The sequence below is a fragment of the Camelus ferus genome, chromosome 3, assembly GCF_009834535.1.
Source record: "Camelus ferus isolate YT-003-E chromosome 3, BCGSAC_Cfer_1.0, whole genome shotgun sequence".
Lineage (NCBI taxonomy): Eukaryota > Metazoa > Chordata > Mammalia > Artiodactyla > Camelidae > Camelus > Camelus ferus.
This window is the reverse complement of record NC_045698.1, coordinates 49,933,098-49,955,057: the sequence shown is the minus strand read 5'-3', so window position 1 is coordinate 49,955,057 and position 21,960 is coordinate 49,933,098. Positions and strand designations below refer to the sequence as shown.

The following is a 21,960-nucleotide window of genomic DNA, read 5'->3' as shown; positions in this document are numbered from 1 at the left end:
TTACATGTTAGAACTCCTTTACAGTTATTGTTTAATGGGTATCAAGCTTTACTTTGGGATGATGAAAAAGTTCGGGCGATCAATAAAGTTGATGGTTAGTTGCACAATATGAATGTGCTTAATGCCACCAAAATGTATACTTAAAAATAGTTAAAATGGTAAATTTTGTTATGTATATTTTGCAACCTCCTGGAGGTTGTGAGAGTGTGTTAGACTTATTGACTCAATTCGAAAGAACAGAGTTTGGAAAGGGAAAAAGAGTAAATTCACAGGGGAGAAGCTGAGCAAACACTAACTTAACCAAGTGATAAAGGTTATTATCACCTGTGACGTCATGTAGCTATCATAGACCTTGATAGGATGTGATGAAGGGGACACTTCATTTCTGTGGCATTCTTTCTAAAAACCTATGACCCTGGTCTAATTGTAAGAAAATTATCAGACAGACCCAGACTGGAAGACATTCTACAGTATACCTGGCTAGTACTCCTCAAGACTGTCAAGGTCAAAAAAAAAAAAAAAAAAAAGACTCTCAAGGTATGAAAAACAAGGAAATACTGAGCAACTATCCAGAGGAAGGCAGTTGAGGAACACAGACTATAAGAAACTGGGAAGACATGACAACTAAATGCAATGTGGTTCCCTGAACTGAATCCTGGTACAGAGAGAGAACATTAATGGAAAAAAATAGGTAAAATCCAAATGTCTGGATTTAGTTAACAAAAATGTGCTAATGTCAGTTTCTTAGTTTTGCAAATGTACTATGATAAATATAAGACGTTAATGAGGGAAACTGGGTATACTGGAAATCTCTGTATTGTCTTTGTAATGTGCTGTGATAATATAAGATGTTAATAATGAGAGAAATTGGGTATACTGGAAATCTTTATATTATCTTTTTAACTATTCTATAAATCTAAAATAATTCTAAAATTAAAAAGTTTATTTAAAATTTTTAAAAAAGAATTCTCTTTATACTTAAGGTATAATAGAGAAGGGTTATAAAAAATATTCATCAGCTACCCCATTCTTTGTAATAACTTCTTAAAACTCTTGTATTACAGTTTTTAATAACCCCATCTCTGGTTTGAGAGTGTTGGAAAAATATCAAATATGGATTGTGGTGAGTGAAGATTATAAAATACAAATTTCAAAGCCTTCCAGGTTTTGTTCTCAGTATGTTAAGCAACCTGGATTAAGGCCTTGAAACAAAATGCCTATTCTACAAGGTCATTGTCTACCTGACAATGACATTAAAGGATGACTGGAAAGGCATTTATAATAAGTACAGTTCTGGGGAAATCCTTCCCTTTGCCTTATTCTTTATTGCCAATATAATTCTCATTTTGAACTTATTCAAACAAATGTACTCACAAGGTAATATAAACTCCTTTGGAATTATACTGGAGCCACTCCATCCTCACAAGTTGCTTCCTCATAAAATGACCTCATCTAAGGCAAAATCTAACTCTTGATTTAAGGTAGCTTTTTATTATTAAAACTTTTAAAAACTAAGAACACTGCATAAAAATAAAGTACCTTAAGTCCTTCTTTCTGCAGATCTTGAGCAAGTTCACTGCAAAGTTCTTGGCACAAGCTGTACTGTTCCTCTGCTTTACTTATCTCACTGAATGTCCTAGAAAGACCAGAATGATTTTGCTGCGCAAAGTAAACTGTAATTTAGGATAATTTAGAAATAATATAGTATGTTTAAATGGCCTAGCATTAAAGTTATATTTTCTACAGTACAGAATAAAGTTATCAAGTGAACTATGATATAATTAAGTAAAAACATCTAGCATCTTCTTAAACAATGGAAGATTATTTACAGCTAAACTGATTAGCAAAGGTGCATTTGTTCTCTACAGTATTTTTTTAAAAAGATGATTAAAGTCACCAACAGATAATAATAATGCCCCCGGAATTTGTAAATTAGTATACACATTAGTATACATATGTATATAGACTTTGCTACAGAAGATTGTCTTAAGAAAATACAGATAAGAACATCTTTGCAATCACTGCACATGTATTTTCTGGAAAAGAATTATCTTCAAGTAGATTTAAGGGGTTCGTTCATGGCACCTACTTAAAGCTGTCTAATAGACAGCTGGAATGGAGGGCTGGTAAGATTAAATGCAGAACTTGTAAATTCATCTGCACAAGGGTGTTGAAAGGTTTTATTAACAAAAAAGAGGAAGACACTACAGAGATACCAGGGTAACGAGTAAAAAACCCTGAGCAAATGACGATTCATTAAAGAGTCCCCCTTCTAAATCTGCCCCCAGCTACCCAGTTCTCCCTGTGGCAACCAGTGCTGCCAGCTTCCTATTCATTTGAATTCCTCTAGAATATTGTATGCATATCTAGAAGCAGCAAACAGGCAAACATTTCCCTTCAAATTAAAATCAATAGTAGAATATTAGATACACTGTTGGTATTTTGCTTTTCTCATTCATCCTCATGAAAGTTCCCTATGAGGAAATAATTTCCTCATTTTTATGTCAGCATAACATTCTAATTCAAAGATGTAAGATCATTTAACCAATCCTCCATTTGTAGATATTTAAGTTATTTCCAATCTTTTGCTATCATAAAAAACGCAATGAATAACTCGTATACATGTAAAACAACATGTGATCATACCTGTGGGGTGAATTCTTAGAAAAAGAATGGTGGGATCAAAGCACACGGGTATCTGTGATAGATATTGTCAAATTGCTTGCCCTCTGTAGTAGGCAAAATAATGGTCCCCAAAGATGTCCAAATTCTAATGTCTCAGAACCTAGTACATTACATGGTAAAAAGGACTTTGCAAATGTGGTTAAATTAAGATGGGGCAATTACCCTGAATTAGCCAGGTAGGTCCAATATAATCCCAAGGAGGCAGGAAGGTAAGAGTCAAAGAAAAACAAAATACAGGATTTGAAGATGGAGGATGGGGCCATGAACCAAAGAATTCAAGGAGCCTCTACAAACTTTTGGCAAGGCAGTGGATTCTCCTCTGGAGCCTCTAGGAGGAATGAAAACCTGCTGACACCTTAATTTAGGATGTCTGACCTTCAGATCTGTATGAGAATAAACTTGTGTTGTTTTAAGCCACTAAATTTGTGGTAATTTGTTATACTACCAATAAGAAACTAGTATACCTTTTAGAGTTTAGTAGCCTTTCACTCCCATGGTCTTGCCAATAGACTATGTTAGTACCTTCGCCAACCTGATTAGTGAAAAACGCTGTCTCAGGGAACTTTCAGTTTGTGTTTGTTAAATTATTAAGGAGACCGGGGATATTTTCACATGTTTATAGAGCCATCTGTACTTTCTTTTCTGTTAACTAATTAGATCCTTGTTCATTTTTTCTATTGGTTTGCTGGCTCTTTCTTAAGAAATATTAATATTATTTAATATTGATATACTTGTATAGTAAGCAATGTTCTCAATAACACAAGACAAAATAGAAAAAAAATCATTAAATAGGACAATACTATCTCACTTTTGATGCTTTTTTTCCCCCTTCTTTTCCTCTGATCGCTTTTATGTAAATCACAGCCTAACCCAGCAATTTTTATCAAAGTCATTTACTGAGTGTATTGTCTTGTAAAAGTCATCCAGCTTTTCTGATCCCAAATAATATATGTGAAGAATGAACACAACCTTATACGAGGTCTGTGTTTCTAAAATGTCTCAGTGGAACTTTGGTGCTTTGAGGAGATAATTGAGGGACTTTTTAAACAACAACATATTTCCCAAAACAATAAGGTTCCATCAAGATTTCTTTTGACTTCCAAACAAGATTGTAAACCACCAAACTACATCACCTCTAAGCTCTCTTTCTTCAATATCTTACTATTTGATGCCTATGGTCATTCACAAATATTTGAAGAATTTCAGAAAGAATTTCCATCATCATTTATTAAATTTTCCAAATAACTACTCAGTATAATTCTTCTTATAAACAAGCTTAGAAATTAAGATTTGAAATCCTAAAATGCTTGGTTTTCACTGAATAGGAACAAAACCAACATTCAAAAACGTTAAGTACAGCTAAATTTTTTCCATTAAGAGCACAGCAAGCAAAGATAATAAAATATTGTACTAGGATGTTTACTCTAGGAGTGTCAACTACTGAAAATTATTATTTGATTTGCAAATAAAATTTTTAATTTCAGTGATAGTTTATTAAAATTAAAAATTAGTTAAATAATATGAATTATGAATAATTAACAACAAAATATTACCTCTCGACACTCATGCTTTTCCTCTCTCCATCCCTTGAAATAAATTAAAAAAAAAAGCTTTTAGTTGCTTTCTCAAAGAAGACTGAGTTCCTTTTAGTCAACCAAGATGACTTAGTTACCCTTTAGAGATCTCAGTAATGTTTTTGTTTAAAAGTTACATATCATGAAACACAGTGAGTTTTTTAACCTAAAAATAAAACTATCACCAAGGAATGAAAATAGATAAGGTGCTAATACAATTACACATATAAATGGATCAAGTCTACAGCTATCAAAGAGAACAAATTTGAAAACAGACTGATACTGTAAATTGTTTCTATTAAAAGTCTGAATATCAAAACCCACAACTTATGAAAACCAACAGAAGGTGGTAATGTAAATGCTTGTAGTTATAGGATACAATTAAGTTTCAAATAATTTATTATCAATTATCTAGTTTTTGCCCTAGTACATTAACTTTGCTCTGCGACAGCCTGTTTATCATTCATTTATACCACTCTATAGAAGCTCAATCAAAATCTGGGAGACAGCAATAGGATGATGATTGGGAATCTGAAACATCTGGTTTGGTTGGCTTCTAGCAGCTCTGATAGGAGTAATTAAAATCAAAAAGTTGAAATGACATGCAGATGATTCATTTTCCAAGTATTTAATGATCCTGTTACAAATTGAGCACTGTTCTAGAACTTGGGAGAGACAGTAATAAACAAAACAGACCAAGTGCCTGCCCTTAAGAAACCTTTATCCTAGTGGAGTGAGACAAACAAATATAGAAGTAAATATGGAATAGGTTAGAAGAGGGGAAGTACCACAGATTCAAAAACAAAGCAAATTAGGGGAAGAGAGAATGTGGATAGAAGGAAAGGTGGGTTTGCTATTTTATACTGTTAAAAAAATTACCTATGAATTTCACTTAAAAGAATTACCTGCATTTCTACCACAGGTGTTAACATTATATTAAAAACTATACTGCTTTCAAGCACTATAGAAATAAAAAGAGGGTAATTTTTAGATTAAAGATGAAAGTTGTATTTCCCATCATCTTAAAATACAGGGTTATTAACAGGGGTTATTACAATATCTTTCTCTTATCTTTCATTATATCCACTCAAGATCAAAGTCAGATAACTGTGGACTGGAAAGAATGAGGAGCATGGAGACCTGAGAAAAGCAATAGTACGTGCCTTGCAATCTCTGTAAGACTTAGCAGGTTTAATTGGTTAATCAAATTTGTTTCATATGCTTCCTCAATAATCTTCTTGTTTTCCTTTAATTTAAGTATAAGAACATAAAGGAGTTATTTTGAGGGCAGGCTAACAGGATCATGACAAAATTGTAAAAATAGTGCCCAGCGTTAACTCTCATTCTTGTTTTTATTACCTTCTTTTCACCCACCCTGAACAGCGTACCCTTCTAACTCTAGGATATTTCTAAGACTTAGATGAAAGAGTGGCAGGGAGGCAACACAGGGCTTCTCCTCTAGATGTTTCTTCTTCTCCTAGATCTTTGAATGGCTCCCCTCTTCAGGTCTCTGCCTCTGGATGACCGCTGCCAACCCTGCCTCTTACTCCCAACTCATTTTCTGTGCCCTCACTTTTCCTTACTTTCTTCATTTGTTTATTTCTTGTATTTGTTCCCTTCTGTTTCTCACACTATTTTGCAAATTCCATTAAGGCAGGACTTTGCCTTGCTAACTGTTAACTGCTGTTAACAACCCCAGTGCCTAGAACAGTGCCTAACACAAAGTAAGTACTCAGTATTGAGTGAATGAATCATTTACAAATCTGGAAAAGAGAAGAAATACAGAAAGTTCATGAAGGCTTTCAAGGATCATTAAGTTGACTTGCTTAAAGGATGAATTCAGGAGTATGAGCCATCTTTGTTTCCTCAACAATCAGACTACTAGTATTCTTATGTTCTGAACAAAGAGCAAGTCAGGTACAGAAAACAAAGCATCCATCATCCCTCTTATTCATTTGTCCAACTGCTGTAGCCAACAACCTAGAAGTGATTCTTTATTCCTCTTTTCTTTCTCTCTCACATCCAATCTTTTGGGTCTAATTCAAAAATTATTTTCTGAATTGAGGTAGCCTAAAATAAATTTAAAACATCTTATGCTTATGGCCTCTATCTCAATGGTTAAAACTGTTAATTTCAGCAAATTAAAAAGAAAAAGCAGAATGACTATACACTCAGATACCTTTCCAGGTGTGTTGAACCTAGACCCAGGGAGATATGAAGGAAATAATGCCAAGATGTTTCAGAGAAAAGGAGAAAGAGTAACGCCCTCTGTTCATAGAGTTCTGTACAAGTCATAATTCCCAGGGCCTTTAACATTTTCTCTGTAACTTTTCCTATTCCAGAAACCTAGAAAAGAATCAATATTTATCATTAATACATTTTTTAATTAGGGTAAGAACCGATATTATAATCTCATCATACCTTTTATAACCAATAAAAGGTATAATTGCTTATTTTCACAAGTTATACAAGAAAACCACTTTAATTACTCTCTGGCCTTATTTCCTAAATTCACATTCCATGGAAATTTAAAATTTTAAATTCTATGGAATTAAAAAAACATTTAAAAAAGAGTTCTGTGGTCATATAAACTTGGGGAATGGTAGGATAAACAACCTTTTTTTCCCTTTTAATTTTTTTAAATTGAAGTATAGTTGACGTACAACATTACATTAGTTTCAGGTGTACAACACAGTGATTTAACATTTACATACATTACAAATCAATCATCACAATAAGTCTATAGCCATCTGTCATCATACAAAGTTATTATAATATTATTGACTATATTCTTTATGTCCTACATTACCTCCTATGACTTAATTTGTTTTATAACTGGAAGTTTGCACCTCTTAATCCTCTTACCTATTTTGCCCAACTCCCCATGCTCCTCCCCTCTGGCAACCAAAGTTTGTTCTCTGTAACTATGAGTCTGTTTCTAGGATAAACAAACTTAAAATGAAATTTTTATTGCAAGAATGATGAATCCTTAATATACTAATACCTGTTGTGACCCACCAAGGGTGGTACATTCCAAGGTTCTTTGATCCCAGAACCCTTTTAAATAGAACACCCATTCATACCTTGAAAAACACATTGGAAAACACTGCTTTATAGCTACATCTTATATACACTATTCAGGAATCATTATACATTATATATTTTGATACAGCCTTGCTTCTGAGCATTGAAAATGTTTATTTAAATTCACTAATATACATTATGCTGAGTGAGAAAAGCAAGTCCTAGAATATCAAATAGTGTACAGAGCAATTATTATTTTTAAAAAGTATATATATGCAGGAAAATTTAGAAACTGTACAAAATAATAAAATATATCCTTTCTAGAATCCCTGATGGAGTCTTTTACCATTTTAAAGATAGTAAAGTGTTTTGGGTTTTTTGTGGGGTTTTTTTTTTGGTGGGGGGGGAGTAATTAGGTTTTTATTTATTTATTTATTTATTTTTTAAATGGAGATCCTGGGGATTGAACCCAGGACCTCATGCATGCTAAGCACACTCTATTACTGAGCTATACCACTCGCCCCACCCCGTTTTTGTTTGTTTGTTTGTTTGTATTTTGGTCAAAAGCAATTAAAATTCTAAACCTATTAATCTGGTAGCAATTTGGATTTTAGAACTAAAACAGCATGTTAAGTTACAGCTGAAAGGACTCTGACAAGTATTTTTTATTCTTCCATCTCCTTAAGTCTGTCATGTGTTACTTCCTTAAAACTTTACAGCAAACAAGCTTCTTAAACTTCAATTTTTAGGGTTTTACAGGATGATTTCTTCAAATCCAAACTCAAATCATCCATCACAGTTCTTGCTTGTTACCTACAGTTTTAAAATTTTTCAAAAAAAACCCATTATGATCATCCTAAACAGTATTTCTTCAGATCTCAGAGAATATGTATAGATGATAAATTTTCTGTAAAATCTCACCTTTCTAATGGGTAAGTCCTTGATGAAGTCCATCACAGCTTGTCTGTTAGGGGGAATTTGGTATTGTCCATTCGGTTTATTCTTATCACTGCATACTTTTGCTAACATTGTATTTGGTGCAATGCCTTAAAAGAAGAACACAATGATGACTCAAAGAACATGATATGTATGATTTTAAAATATGTGATAATACAGACAAAAATTAAATGCAAAAATCTGAAATGATGTGGAATGCCACTTTAAAAATAACACTTGGTTACTATCTATCTCCATAGGGCTTGCTATGGTCTTAGAAAAAGAAATTGTATTAGTCATTGTGGCAGCAGAAATGAGGAAGTCTAAGAGTAATTTCTGAGTTTAAGTGATACTATTAGTACATTTATTATATTTAGTAGGAATACAGGACTGTCATAGAAAAGATTGAGAATATTCTCATTATATATGGATTATATAATGTAGGATGGATGTTTACTCTTTTAAAAGGTCTTTTGTAGAAATAATCCACATAAAGAAAAAAAAAATCAAAGATTCTGATTTCCAGTATATTAAAGCAATGATAATGAAACATGTGCATCCTTTTTATGCTACTTACAAAGCAAGTTACTACTTTTCAGAAAGGTGTTTTATAATTTCAAGGTGTCTCAATGATTAAAATAACTTGAAATAGGCATATTCAAATATAATCATTAAATAGTTCATTTCAATTTTTATACACATTTTCCTAAAACTTATTACTTATTCTCATGCTTTGGCATAGGAAGAAAAGACCAACCCAATCATAATATGGCTTTCATAAAATAATGTGAGGTTCTCAGGATGAACTCCAGTTTCTACACTAAGAAACAGTGATACCCTTATAGGTTACTGACTTTGTAAATCTCTTTTCCCCTTCACCAGATGATCCTAGGTTGCTATATTGATAGCTGGTATTTTTTCTATCTCATTCACACTGTGTGTGGTCATCTTAGGTCTTTCTTGTACTGAAAGGCTTCGAAGAGAAAACTAATAAAATATTATGTCCAAAATCAATTAAAATAGATTTTGTGCTTAAAAAAGGATAGCTACATGAGATTTATGGTAGTTTTTTGCCTTGGACTCGGAAGCTCTCCTGTTTAGTTCCGATTTACCTACAGGTTCACAGCATTCTGAAGAGGTAAAGTTGTTAGAAGTTAAATAAAAAACAGATAACTAAAATGTTACTATACACTTTATAATGAGAAACTGCTAATATTACACTTCAATTAGCCAGTCTGAAAATTATAACTATTGGAATCATCGATATCCTTTAAAGTACCTGCACTGGCTGTCAGTGTTGTTTTTTGCTCGATTCTGAAACGAATTTCCTTTACTACTTCCTCAGCTGATGTTCCAAAAACAATTGCATTTTGGAGTATCTGAGGATTATTTGGTTCTTCAGAGTTCACTTGGAGAGGATTTCCTGTGGACTGCAAATCAGGAGGACTATCTTCAAAAAGTAGTGGAGAGATGGATCGTTCACACTCACTCAGTTTAACTTCCTTTCCGGGTTTATCTAAATTATAAACAAAAATAGTAATTCATCTTCATTTTAAAACATATATATTTCATAAATAGGTTCCCCTACAGTCTTTCTAAAGACAAAACAAATCTGATTTAGTTTTGTTTCTAAGAACCAAGATCAGAAATGTTATCATTTATATTTTTACCAATTTAATGAAGAAAACATTAATTCTAAGTTCTACTTATAAAGAATATTATCCATTTCCATAGTATACATCTTAAAAGGAAATAGCTTATGTAAAACTCACTAATTTCTGTACTGAAATTAACTGAAACTCAGAATTGGAATTAGATTCACATTTCTTTTTTTCTTAAAAAAAATGAAAGTTTTTTTCTCTTTTCTCATCTCTGGGGAGTATGTGCGGGAAGAACCTTCTAAATTAGAATTTAGGAATAAGAGAAAAGGTTATTAAGCAATCTAGAATAATTATGCCTAAAAGGAAAATTTTGTTGTTAGAGGGGAGAAAAAAACCTTAAAATATTCTTCATTCATGGAATAAATTTTCAGATGTTAAAGTAATCTGAATTTTCTTTCAAGTGCTGATTTTAATTTTGATTTGTTTATAATAATATGAATTAAGTTACAGACAGATATTTTCCAAATCTGAATTCCCAGGCCATTTACAAAATAAGCCTTATTTTCAAACTTACATAATCTGTTATTTGTATACTTTAGTTTCTTTCACTTTCTGTGATCTGGTTTTAAAATGCAGAACAATTCAGAGGGAGTTAAGACTGTGGCACAGCTGAAATGGTATCCACCTGGATCCCATTTTCCCCATTTAGATGGGTGGAAGTCAAGGTAAAGAGCTACAGAATCACTGCAGACCAAGTAAGGTACATTCCTAAGCCCCTTCTGCAGTTCCTTATGCCGTGTTTTGCACCTTATCTTTCTATCACACTGCCTCAGGTCAGTCACTGACAGAGCCCTACGGCAGAAAGCAAAGTGTGCTTGCCTTCAGGTTCACTGTTCAGAGCCGCTGCTGAACGGTATAGTTACCTTTTCTTTTTCTTTTTCTTTTTTCTTTTTAACATTTTTTATTGATTTATAATCATTTTACAATGTTGTGTCAAATTCCAGTGTAGAGCACAATTTTTCAGTTATACATGAACATATATATATATATTCATTGTCACATTTTTTTCTCTGTGAGCTACCATAAAATCTTGTATATATTTCCCTGTGCTATACAGTACAATCTTGTTTATCTATTCTAAATTTTGAAATCCCATCTATCCCTTCCCACCCTCTGCCCCCTTGGCAACCACAAGTTTGTATTCTATGTCTATGAGTCTATTTCTGCTTTGTATTTCTGCTTTGTTTTTTTGTTTTTGTTTTTGTTTTTTTAGATTCCACATATGAGCAATCTCATATGGTATTTTTCTTCCTCTTTCTGGCTTACTTCACTTAGAATGACATTCTCCGGGAGCATCCATGTTGCTGCAAATGGGGTTAGGTTGTCTGTTTTTATGGCTGAGTAGTATTCCATTGTATAAATATACCACATCTTCTTTATCTAGTCATCCGTTGATGGACATTTAGGCTGTCTCCATGTCTTGGCTATTGTAAATAGTGCTGCTATGAACATTGGGGTGCAGGTGTCATCCTGAAGTAGGGTTCTTTCTTGATATATATGCCCAGGAGAGGGATTCCTGGGTCATATGGTAAGTCTATTCCCAGTCTTTTGAGGAATCTCCATACTGTTTTCCACAGTGGCTGCACCAAACTGCATTCCCACCAGCAGTGTAGGAGGGTTCCCTTTTCTCCATAGCCTCTCCAGCATTTGCCATTTGTGGATTTTTGAATGATGGCCATTCTGACTGGTGTGAGGTGATACCTCATTGTAGTTTTGATTTGCATTTCTCTGATAATTAGTGATACTGAGCATTTTTTCATGTGCCTTTTGATCATTTGTATGTCTTCCTTGGAGAATTGCTTGTTTAGGTCTTTTGCCCATTTTTGGATTGGGTTGTTTGGTTGTTTCTTATTAAGTCATATGAGCTGCTTATATATTCTGGAGATCAGGCCTTTGTCGGTTTCATTTGCAAAAACTTTCTCCCATTCTTTAGGTTGTCTTTTTGTTTTACTTATGGTTTCCTTTGCTGTGCAGATGCTTGTAAGTTTCATTTGGTCCCATTTGTTTATTCTTGCTTTTATTCCTATTGCTTGAGTAGACTGTTCTAGGAGAACATTTTTGAGATGTATGTCAGATAATGTTTTGACTATATTTTCTTCTAGGAGGTTTATTGTATCTTGTCTTATGTTTAAGTCTCTGATCCATTTTGAGTTTATTTTTGTGTATGGTGTAAGGGAGTGTTCTAGCTTCACTGCTTTACATGCTGCTGTCCAGTTTTCCCAACTTCTCTGTGAGGCCTGGCTATGCAACCAACTGCTGAAGTGGTTTTTTATTTGCTTTCTGAAAGAAATAACTTCATAATCCTCATAACTGAGGTGATCAGAGTACAAAACTAAGGTTTCTTATAATCTGAATACTAGGATGAAAGATCCCATCTGGATGGAAAGTGCTAAAAAGGGTATAGTACAGTATTTTCATTTCTTATATTGTAATAATAACTATTATTTTATTTGTATATAGACATGGAAATTAGCAATACTTTTCCAAAGGCTGCACCTTTTAGAAAGGGGCGAACAGCAGAAAAAAGCCATGGACTTTACAGGAAGATATGCCAACCACCTGCCATGGCTCCAATTCACTGTTGACACTTTCTCCTGGCATAATGTGAAATCAGATATGCCCAAAAACCCAGCCCACAGGGACTTACACATGAGAAAAGGAAAAAGTGAAGCTATTTTAAATTGTTTAGGAATATGACATACACAAAGATGAAAGTACATAAATCAAATGTTAATAGCAATACATAATAAAAATTCATATCCTCATAATGAGTTTAGATATATGACAAATGATAAATGAAAAAACCATTAGTAGATAATGTCTCCCCTCCTTTCTCTTGAAAAGTAGGAACAAAGTGATCAGTCTTTATCTAATTTCCCCAAACAACAGTTATACTAACAGCAAAAACCCTTTTGTTCTAAGTCTCTGTCCAGAAACTATGTTTGCTGATTGTTTAATGTTTCTCTTAAAGAGAGAGACCTACCCCTTAGAGCTCTAAGTAAAGTTATAAAGTGAGGATTTGATGTCCATATTAAATCTGCTCCAAAGATGTGAGGCGCAAACAATGGGAAAGTTAGAATTTTATGCCAATGAGGATCCACCATTTTTGTTTCAGGCAAAGTTACAAACAGGTTTCCCCACCACTGTCTACTCGCTGAAGCAGTTGAAGAGTTGTGCACATAAAATGTGGCTGTGGGTTTTGAGCAAGCCCTCTGTTTCCACCTTTTCATCCAGATGAACTTTGTTCAGGGTTCCAGGGCAGCTCTGGTATATGAAGTAATCACATCTCTGACAGAGCACTGAAAGCAGCATGTGTATTATCTGCATGTTTTTTGGCACCATTTTGAATAGGTAATAAGGGGCCCATTTGAAAAAAACCCTTGGGGTTATAAAACTTCTGTTTCATTGTATATAAAATGAATCAAAAATAATGTCTCAGGCAAAGAAGAGTTTGGGGAGTTGTTAATTTTGTCAAGGTTGAAAACAGTCATAGTCACTGTATAACCAGATTATAGAAAACTTGGGAAAAAAGGAAAAAAATCCCACCCAATGTTTTGATATGTCTCAAGCTAGTTTTTGAAAAAAATCTATTTTCTATTAACTACTACAACAAAAGGCCACCTTAAACAGAGAACTTCCTCAGATTTGACGCAATCCAATCCTTTTGTTCTTTAGATCTTAGGAAAAGAACTGCCATGAAATTACTTTGTTTAGGGAATCTGCAGACTCCAAAAGTCTAGAGAGTTAACAATCTCATTTGGTTTAAAAGTGACATTTCACACATTTAACTCAGAAAACCCACTGGTATATTTTAAGTTTCTGATTTTTCATTTTTAATACTTTTTCATAATAAAGGTATATCTATTCCTACCCCCTGTGCATGCTAAGTTAACTGGTTAATCCAAAGGGTGTTTTGTTTGCTTTTTAGTTTGATCATTCTAATAAATTGCTTACCATTTTCTAGAGAGTTTCCTGTTTTGATGAAATACTTCCTTTTGTCCTCAGGCCAATTTTGTCTTTCCTCTAAGTGCTTTGTTATATTCAAGTAGGCTTCATCAAGACTCATGGCCATAAAATTGGGATCATAATCAGCAAGTATTTCCTTAACCTTCAAAAGGAACAAAATGGTTTCAATTTTGCTGCCATAGCAAAACCTGCCATTTACAGCTGGTAAGAAACATTAATACTCTTACTTTGCAACTATAGTAGGGATCCTGAAATCAACAGCTCACAGATTTAGAGAATAAATAACTGACTGCTAGGGCAAGTCTGTTCAAATTCTCTTCTGTATTAAAACAGACCACGAAGGCAGAAGACCGTGAAATTGCTTCCTTTGATACAATCTCTATTTAGCCACCTACAGCTATAAATAATAAGTGATTCAAATAAATCTCAGATAACATCATTCTGAAAGGCAGAGAAAAAATGGTTAAGCGATGTAAGTTTGGGTAGCAGGTCAAAAGCAGAAGAGGGAACAATAGGATCCTGCTCACCCTTACATTTTATGATTATTTTTGTTCATTTTAAAAAGGCATAATTTTACATGAAGGTACTAAGTTGCTTTGGAAAGCAGTTCAACTTCAATTAATTATAATATGCACATAAAATTCCACTCAATACATACATTAATGTATATGTCCATTCAGAAAACAAAATTCAATTATTGGAATTTAGAATGGAAAACATGATAAAATTTGTAGTGTAAATCTGTGATGATATTAAATAATGGGGACAAATCTGGCATTGCATCTTCAGATAAAAGAAATATGTACAGAGGTCAGAATCTCTGTATGAGTCCAGAAATGCCTTTTATGTAAGATAGTTTTATTATATAAAACTGAATTTCTTTGTAACCACTGAAGTATGAGCTGAAAAGTATTAGAAGAAGTAATTGCCAAAATAATATATTAGAAAAACATACTTGCTGAATTATGTTTTCATCTAATATTTCGAAGCTGTCTGCTGTATCATAAAAAAACTTTTTTTGATACTGTATAAAAAGAAAGGTTTATGGCTTAATATAATTATGAACAGCTGAGTCAAAGGTAATTTAGAAAATGGTGACACAAAACTTGGCCAAGCTTTACTCAGAGAGTACCTTAATTAGCTTTGTTCTTATAAACTATTTTTACAATGTGCTCAAATGGAATCTTTCTAGTCAAAATGAAACTCTGGAAAGTCTGTAGTTGGCAGCCAACTAAGATTATTCTGAATGAGAAGTGCTCCCTGGAGACAATGAGTACTCACTAAGTTCATTTACACAGGATACTGATTTAAGAACGAAAATGACACATACCAGCAAAAAGCAAGCACTTAGGCTTTGAGAACAGTTACAGATCTTCCATGCTTTTGGATAAAACAAAAATGGCTTTTTCTCACTTCTAAACCATGCCATAAATATTAATATATTTATGGTCAGTGAATTTATGCTATAGTTCATTTACACTTAAGAACTCATTTGTCATCTGCAAATAAACCAGCTAGTTCCTGCTCAGATTTGAAGATTTCATTAGGTTATGTAAATAAAGACTACAAAAAACAATCTTCTTCTCATTGCCATACCATCAGACGTTCTACTGAGTTAAAGTAGAACTTAAAAAACACTCTCACAGTCTTTGAAGTACTTTCAAACTTATTAAAAGTCTACAGTATTTATGGTCAGCATTTTACCTCTAATTGTGAATACAGTAAAAGAGAAAGCAGTAACCCGTGTGAATGTGCTCCCCTCTCCCAACCAACTTTTCAGAGATTGGCACAAAAGCTCTTGCTTCCATAAACTGTTTTTGAAAGAATTAAAAAAAAAAAAAAAGTCAAAAAAATTTAGGGGTGGAGTATCATTTTAATTTGGGGGAGGTATCATTTCTAGGGGAAATGAGGTAGAATACAATTAAGAAGAGTGAATCTAAAGACCATTCACCAGACTAAACGGTAATACGTGCTAGGCCAGAGTTTTTAAGTGTTTCAATTTAGACGGCAGTCTTTAACACACTGCATTTTGCCACAGCAGTCTAAAAATATTTGATACTGTATACTAAAATTTCAATTTATGGCTTCAGTTTTAGCACTGACATGATAGTCCAGTTGTTAACAAAATTAGAGAAAAGGGCAGATTTTCATGTATGAGAGTTGAGGCAATTTTAGTGAATAATCAAATCTTTATATTTCAGAGATCCTTTTCAAAGCAACAGATTATTCCCCTTTTTCTTTGATTACAGTGTTCTGGACTTTAAATGTACATTAGTACCTTTATTAGATGACAGGGCAAGGAGAACAGCTAATCAAAATAAGTGAATTTTGTTACTGTTTAAAAACACTTAAAAAATTCTTTCAGAAAAGAGCTTGGAATTAATGACTTGAATAGATTCGGTAGATTATAAATAGAAGGCAATTCTAGCAGAAAATGTACATTGCATTAAGAAAAAATAGCTGAAGTTAATTCAGGTTATAATTAAGGAACTCAGTTTGGGGGGGATAAGAGTTTTTTAAGCAGATAAAAAAAAACACATAGAACAGCAGAAGAACTGGGAAATAGAAGGGTATATTCTAGACACATATTCAGTTTAGTATTCGATACATAAGATGTAGAAGTGGTAGGAAAAAGGTGAGACTAAAAGGAATAAGCTAAGACCAAATTCTGATGTGCTATGGTGTTTGGACTTGACATCAGAGGTGACAGAACATTAGTGAAAGACTGTAAGTAGGAGTGAGACATCAGACACTTACCTCTCTACTCACGGCTCGGTATTTGTCAAAGTTTGGGGGCACTATAATAAGTTGTGGGCAGAGTCTTTTAGCAATAAATCCTGGCATGGCTGCACGAACACCAAACCTTCTTGCATGGTAATTTGAAGTAGACTGAAAGGAAATGGACCACATAGGAAAAAATATTCAAACCTAAATGGACATATTGATCAATGCTTTCAAAAGAAACACATTACTGATGTGCATCTTCAATTCAATGACATTTTTTTGGATAGGCTCTGTCTCAAATCAAGCTTTGACTTTAACCTATCATGGTGTATAGTACCATGACCCTCTCCCACTGCTGTCCCATATCTATAATGTGATACCAGGCAATATGCAAGGCTGTGCTAATAAAAAGGTTCTCTTACATTTCCAGTAACTAAGGTCATTAGTTTTAAGACGTATCAGTAATATAGTATACATAAGAGTTTAGATGATAGAGGGTGATGTTACATGAAAGCAATAATACAGTAGTAGTCAAGTAATAATTATGGAATAATATAATATAAACAGTATAGAAGTTACAAAAGAGTCAGAGTATAAACAGTACAATCTAATAGTATGGACTTAGAATTTGCTCTATTTGAAATTTTGGAAATTTTTCATCTAGAAAAAAAATCAAAGGTCTAATATATGGTTAGCTAAATTAAGACTCAAAATGAAGTAATTAAAGTTTAAAAAAACTTTAAAAATTAAGTTTTGTTTCTTAAGGCTTGAATATCTTTCTGGTGAAATCATTCTGACTAGGAGATGGAACTAAATAATTGTGAGAGTAAAAAGGAGAACAACATTTACTAAATCTTGTTGATGATGATACCTGACAATAGTCTAGGTTAATGCGGTAGATCATAGTACTATTTAAAAAAACTTCTTAAATCACAAATGTAATCATGGAATCTCAAGTGAAAATTCAAAGGAATGTAAAACAGAATCTATTAAATAAAAGGATTATTTCAGAATGATAATATAACTCTGCCATTAATGGTTTTCAAATGGCATTTAAAAAAATCTTGATTGTACTCAAAACTATGCTAATTCTTGGTCAATATTCTAGAATAGAAAATGAAGAGAGCACTGGAAAGACAAACCAAGGCTTTAAATATAAATAAATCTAATGGAATTCACATAAAAGCTAGATCTATAGTGAAGTAGAAATGACATTCTAGATACGACTTCCTTTAACGTTTAGTTTTGTGGTAGATTGTAAATCACAGCCTCAATCTTTTACAGTTCCTCCTCTCAGAAGGTGGCTTCTAGTTCCTCATACCAAGTGACTCACTTTGACCAAAAGAATGTGAGGGAGTGACCTTACATGAATCCTGAAACCTAAACATTAAGGAGTCTGCAGCTTCTGCTTTTGCTTTTTTGGGATCCGGCAACTATGTAAAGATCTTGGGTTAGATTACAAAATGATGACGCACCGTGTGCATGAGAGGGGAGAGCTAATGGCTGGAAGCTTGTTAGTGAAGCCATTTTGGATCCTTCCGTCTCAGCCAAGTAACCATAGTCAAACCAAGTGGAGAAGAGATGAGCCGTTCCCAACTGTACTCTGCTCAAATTACAGAATCACGAGCAAATATATTGTTGCCTACTAAGTACCAAAGGGGTTCACATATATAATTTCACATAAAAATATGGCGATATATATTCTTAATAAAATTAAGTATTTTTTTCAAATATCAGTTGATGATTTGTAGGAAAGGGGAGTATCTTTTCAATAAATACTGTTCTGGAACCAGGATTGTTAGTTGCCTGCATACTTCTGGGAGCAGAGATAATGAAGAGATTATGGTTATATAGCGAAATAACAACTCAGTAGGAATCAGGTTAATTAATTAAGGCACTGGAAGGAGTTAGAATGGGGGAAGAACCTTCCTTGTTTCTCTTCTGTCTCTTTTATACCAAAACCCATCTATTCCAATGCTGTTTCTAATTCCCAACACATATTAAGCTACACACGGGTATCCTGGTCACCTTTACCTTCTATGGTGAGGGTGGCAATGAGGAAAATAACATAGTAATCAGAAATGCAAAGGTTTCAGGTCATGGGGAAAACAACCTAATTACATTATCATGAAACATGTTACTCCAGAATTGGTGTTGCCAAACTTTTTCTGTAAAGGTCCAAATGTTTTAGGCTTTGAAGATCATATGGTCTCTGCTGCAATTACTAAACTCTGCTCTTTTAATACGACAATAATAAACAAATGGGTGTGACTGTGTTCCAATAAAATTTTATTTACAAAAAAAGGCAGCAGGCTGGATTTGGCCTGCAAGCCATTGTTTGCAAACCTCTGCCTTAGCATAACATTTCCTTTTCTTTCTTTTTCAATTCTGTTTAATTAGAACAGTTACTTAAGAAAAATGTAATTTGCAACAGAAAGGTATAATGCCTCTTACCATTTACCAGGTTTATAACTTTGGGGAAGTTATTAAACATTTTTCTGAGTTTGCTTTCTCCTCTGTTAAATGGAAATAAAAATTGTACCTCAAGTGATGTTGAAAGGATTCAGTAACTGAGCACATTTCTTGAATAGAAATACGTTATGAAACTTTCTTTTTGTCTTTGATCTTTACCTACTTACCAACATACTCATTGATCCTACAGCAATGGGTTTTTCCTTCAATTCTGGATTGTCCCTCATTTCTACAGCTGCATAGAAAGCATCCATGTCAATGTGCACTATGGTATTGTTCAGATCCCGGCTCTGTTCCAACTCCATTGCAAATCTATCAGCCTTAATTTTTAAAAAGTTAACATATTTTTAGACAACATAATGTTGAAACACCACTAATCATAGCATTAATCTTACTTTTAGTAGATATCTATTTGTCTGTATGTCCATCCAAGCATCCACTCACTCATCCCCATGCCAGTCTACATATATTTTATTGTTGTTTGCTTATTAAGGCTGTTAATTGCTTTTTATTTTCATGAACATAGGCAGTCTGTTCTCAAAGATCATTCCTTACCATTCTTCATCTCTCAATACCCACAAGCATGTAACCAGTACTTAATAAATATTTATTGAATGAATAAAGCATTCCAACTGCTTATATCAAATGATTCTATTGCTTCATCAATTTGAAAAACAACTTACTGTAACTAAAAGTTTCAGTTTAGGTAAAATAAACAACTCACATCTGACTCATAATATTAATGACTTAAAACAGCAACAAAAGAAACATACAATAAAAGATTATACTTCTTTGGCATATGTTTATGCTGAGTAGTACCATACAACTGATTGTACTAAACATAATGTAAACATTTACTCAGTAGAATTGTTTTATAAGGCTAAAACTTGTTAACTGCTAGTCTATTCAAATCACAATTGAAAATTTAATATGTAATTTATCCTTTCCTGAAATTTCAATATATGTGTCATATATGACAGTGAAGAATTTTAATCTTTAAAGAACTTTTTTGTTTCTTTAGAGAAAAAGAATTGGATTGATAAGAAAGAAGATAAATGAAAGAAATACCAAAGTAGGGCAGTAAGAAAAGGGTTTTTATGTAGCTCACATACCCATTCCCAACTGTTCCTTTTTGTGGCCCCTGCTATAGAGGCTGAAAAAGCTAAATACATAAATTTCTAGCTTCCCCTGCAGCTGGGGGTGGCTCTGTGACCATTTTGATCTATGTAACACAAGGAAATCAGCAAGACCGTTTAGTAAAATCATGAAGAGAAGAGAGAAGAAAGCTGTTGAATGAGATGGAATACATAAAGAGCATGGAAGAGTGTCTGACACATGGTCAACTTCAATAAATGCAATCTATTACTAAAAGGATCAAGGGAGAACTGCATAATGAAGTAATAAAAAAATTAAGGGAAAGGCAGTCAGAAACGAGGAAGTAGGGTGAGCTCTTTCCGGAATGAAAGAAAAATCTACCATGAAGAGATTCCTAGAGTAGGTTTCCTCAAAGGTAGAGAGTTCCAGAGGTATAATTCAGCTTTTTCCCCTTGCTGGACTTCAACTTTGCTTCCATTCTGCAGGATTTTTTCCCCCAAGGTCTTCCTTCTTAACATTATAGTGACACCAGCTGCCCATGAGCTTCAGGTTAAGACAGCAACTCTTCTTTTAGAAACCACCACCTTGACTCCTATTTCTGTCCAGTAGCCACAATGATACTCTGGAGGGTCCGCTCCTGTTCAGGCTACAACTTACTGAACAATCTGGGGTGCTCTGTGCCTTCTTCAGGATGTTCCTCTGTCCAGAATGCCCTTCCTAGTTCTGTTACTAACCCTTCAAAGGTCAGCTTAGACATCTCTGTAACTTAATTGGATCTCTGTCCTCTGCACCACATAATTTAATGTTCCCTTATTGGTTTTCCTGCTCTTACTATGTCACTTATTGTATTAGATTCTAAATTGTGAGTTCCATCAGGAGAAAGACCTTTCTGCCTTTAAATTTTTCCCTCGCAGGGAGAGTAAGAAGGACACACTTCCAGGTATAAAATAAATGTGTCCTGAGGATGAAATGTACAGCAAGGGGAATGATACTGTAGTAACTTCATATGGTGACAGATGGTAACTACAGACTTACAGTGATCATTTTGCAACATACAAAAATACTGAATCACTTATTGTGCACCTGGAACTAATACAGTGCTAAAAGTCAACTGACCTACTTCAATTAAAAAAAAAAAGATGAGTAAGATCTGGAGTCTAAAGTACAGCGTGGTGACTACAGCTGGCAATACTGTATTGATATGTGAAAGTTACTAGACAGTGAATCTTAAAGGTTCTCACCATGAAAATAAATAACGGTAACCATGAAAATAAATAAATAAATTCATTCATTCATTCTTTCCTCATAAAAGAGAAAGGGAGTGGAGTATATATATGTATATATTTCTAATTAAAAAAGAGAAAGTGTTATTTGTAGAAGAATTCTGGAGAAACCTGATCTCATGCAATGAGACAGCACACCTAATAAATGGAACTTTTAAACATTACTCCACTTCGTCATCCAGAGTTAAAACCATTACTTCTTCCAGTACTTCTGTTTTAAACTAGAGAATAGCATCCTGACATAAAAAAAGTTGTAAACAAATCACAAGCACTAACAAAAGCAAGGATAGATTAAAAATTACTCTGCATTAATCTAGAAAATGTGCCTAAGATATGAGTCAATGGAGGATAAAGGAGCAGCATCTGCAACATCTTATCCCAAAAACACTGAAAAGGAAAAAGATAATAAATAAGCAGCAAACCAAATGGGAGAAAACTCTCCTTAGATTCACACATTAATGCTACTTTGGCAGTTTCTTCAGCAAACTATTGTCTTTTCTGTGCTTAGAGCAAGCTACTTGTACTTCAGCCAAAAGGAAA

General features: G+C 33.7%; 1 protein-coding gene across 3 annotated transcripts in view; it reads right to left on the bottom strand.

Moving 5' to 3' along the window:
* The window catches only part of POLK (DNA polymerase kappa), a 62,972-nt gene that overhangs the window by 5,837 nt on the left and 35,175 nt on the right, over window positions 1-21,960 (bottom strand). For 2 of the 3 annotated variants that reach the window (XM_032474346.1, XM_006190059.3), the window contains 8 exons: window positions 19,210-19,362; window positions 16,604-16,735; window positions 13,835-13,988; window positions 9,499-9,735; window positions 8,205-8,329; window positions 6,439-6,605; window positions 4,239-4,271; window positions 1,540-1,636 (listed from right to left, as the gene is read on the bottom strand). In XM_032474346.1, coding sequence (XP_032330237.1) covers window positions 1,540-1,636; window positions 4,239-4,271; window positions 6,439-6,605; window positions 8,205-8,329; window positions 9,499-9,735; window positions 13,835-13,988; window positions 16,604-16,735; window positions 19,210-19,362 — 1,098 coding nt within the window. The remainder of the gene's footprint in view (window positions 1-1,539; window positions 1,637-4,238; window positions 4,272-6,438; window positions 6,606-8,204; window positions 8,330-9,498; window positions 9,736-13,834; window positions 13,989-16,603; window positions 16,736-19,209; window positions 19,363-21,960) is intronic. The other variant, XM_032474351.1, reaches the window with a different exon arrangement.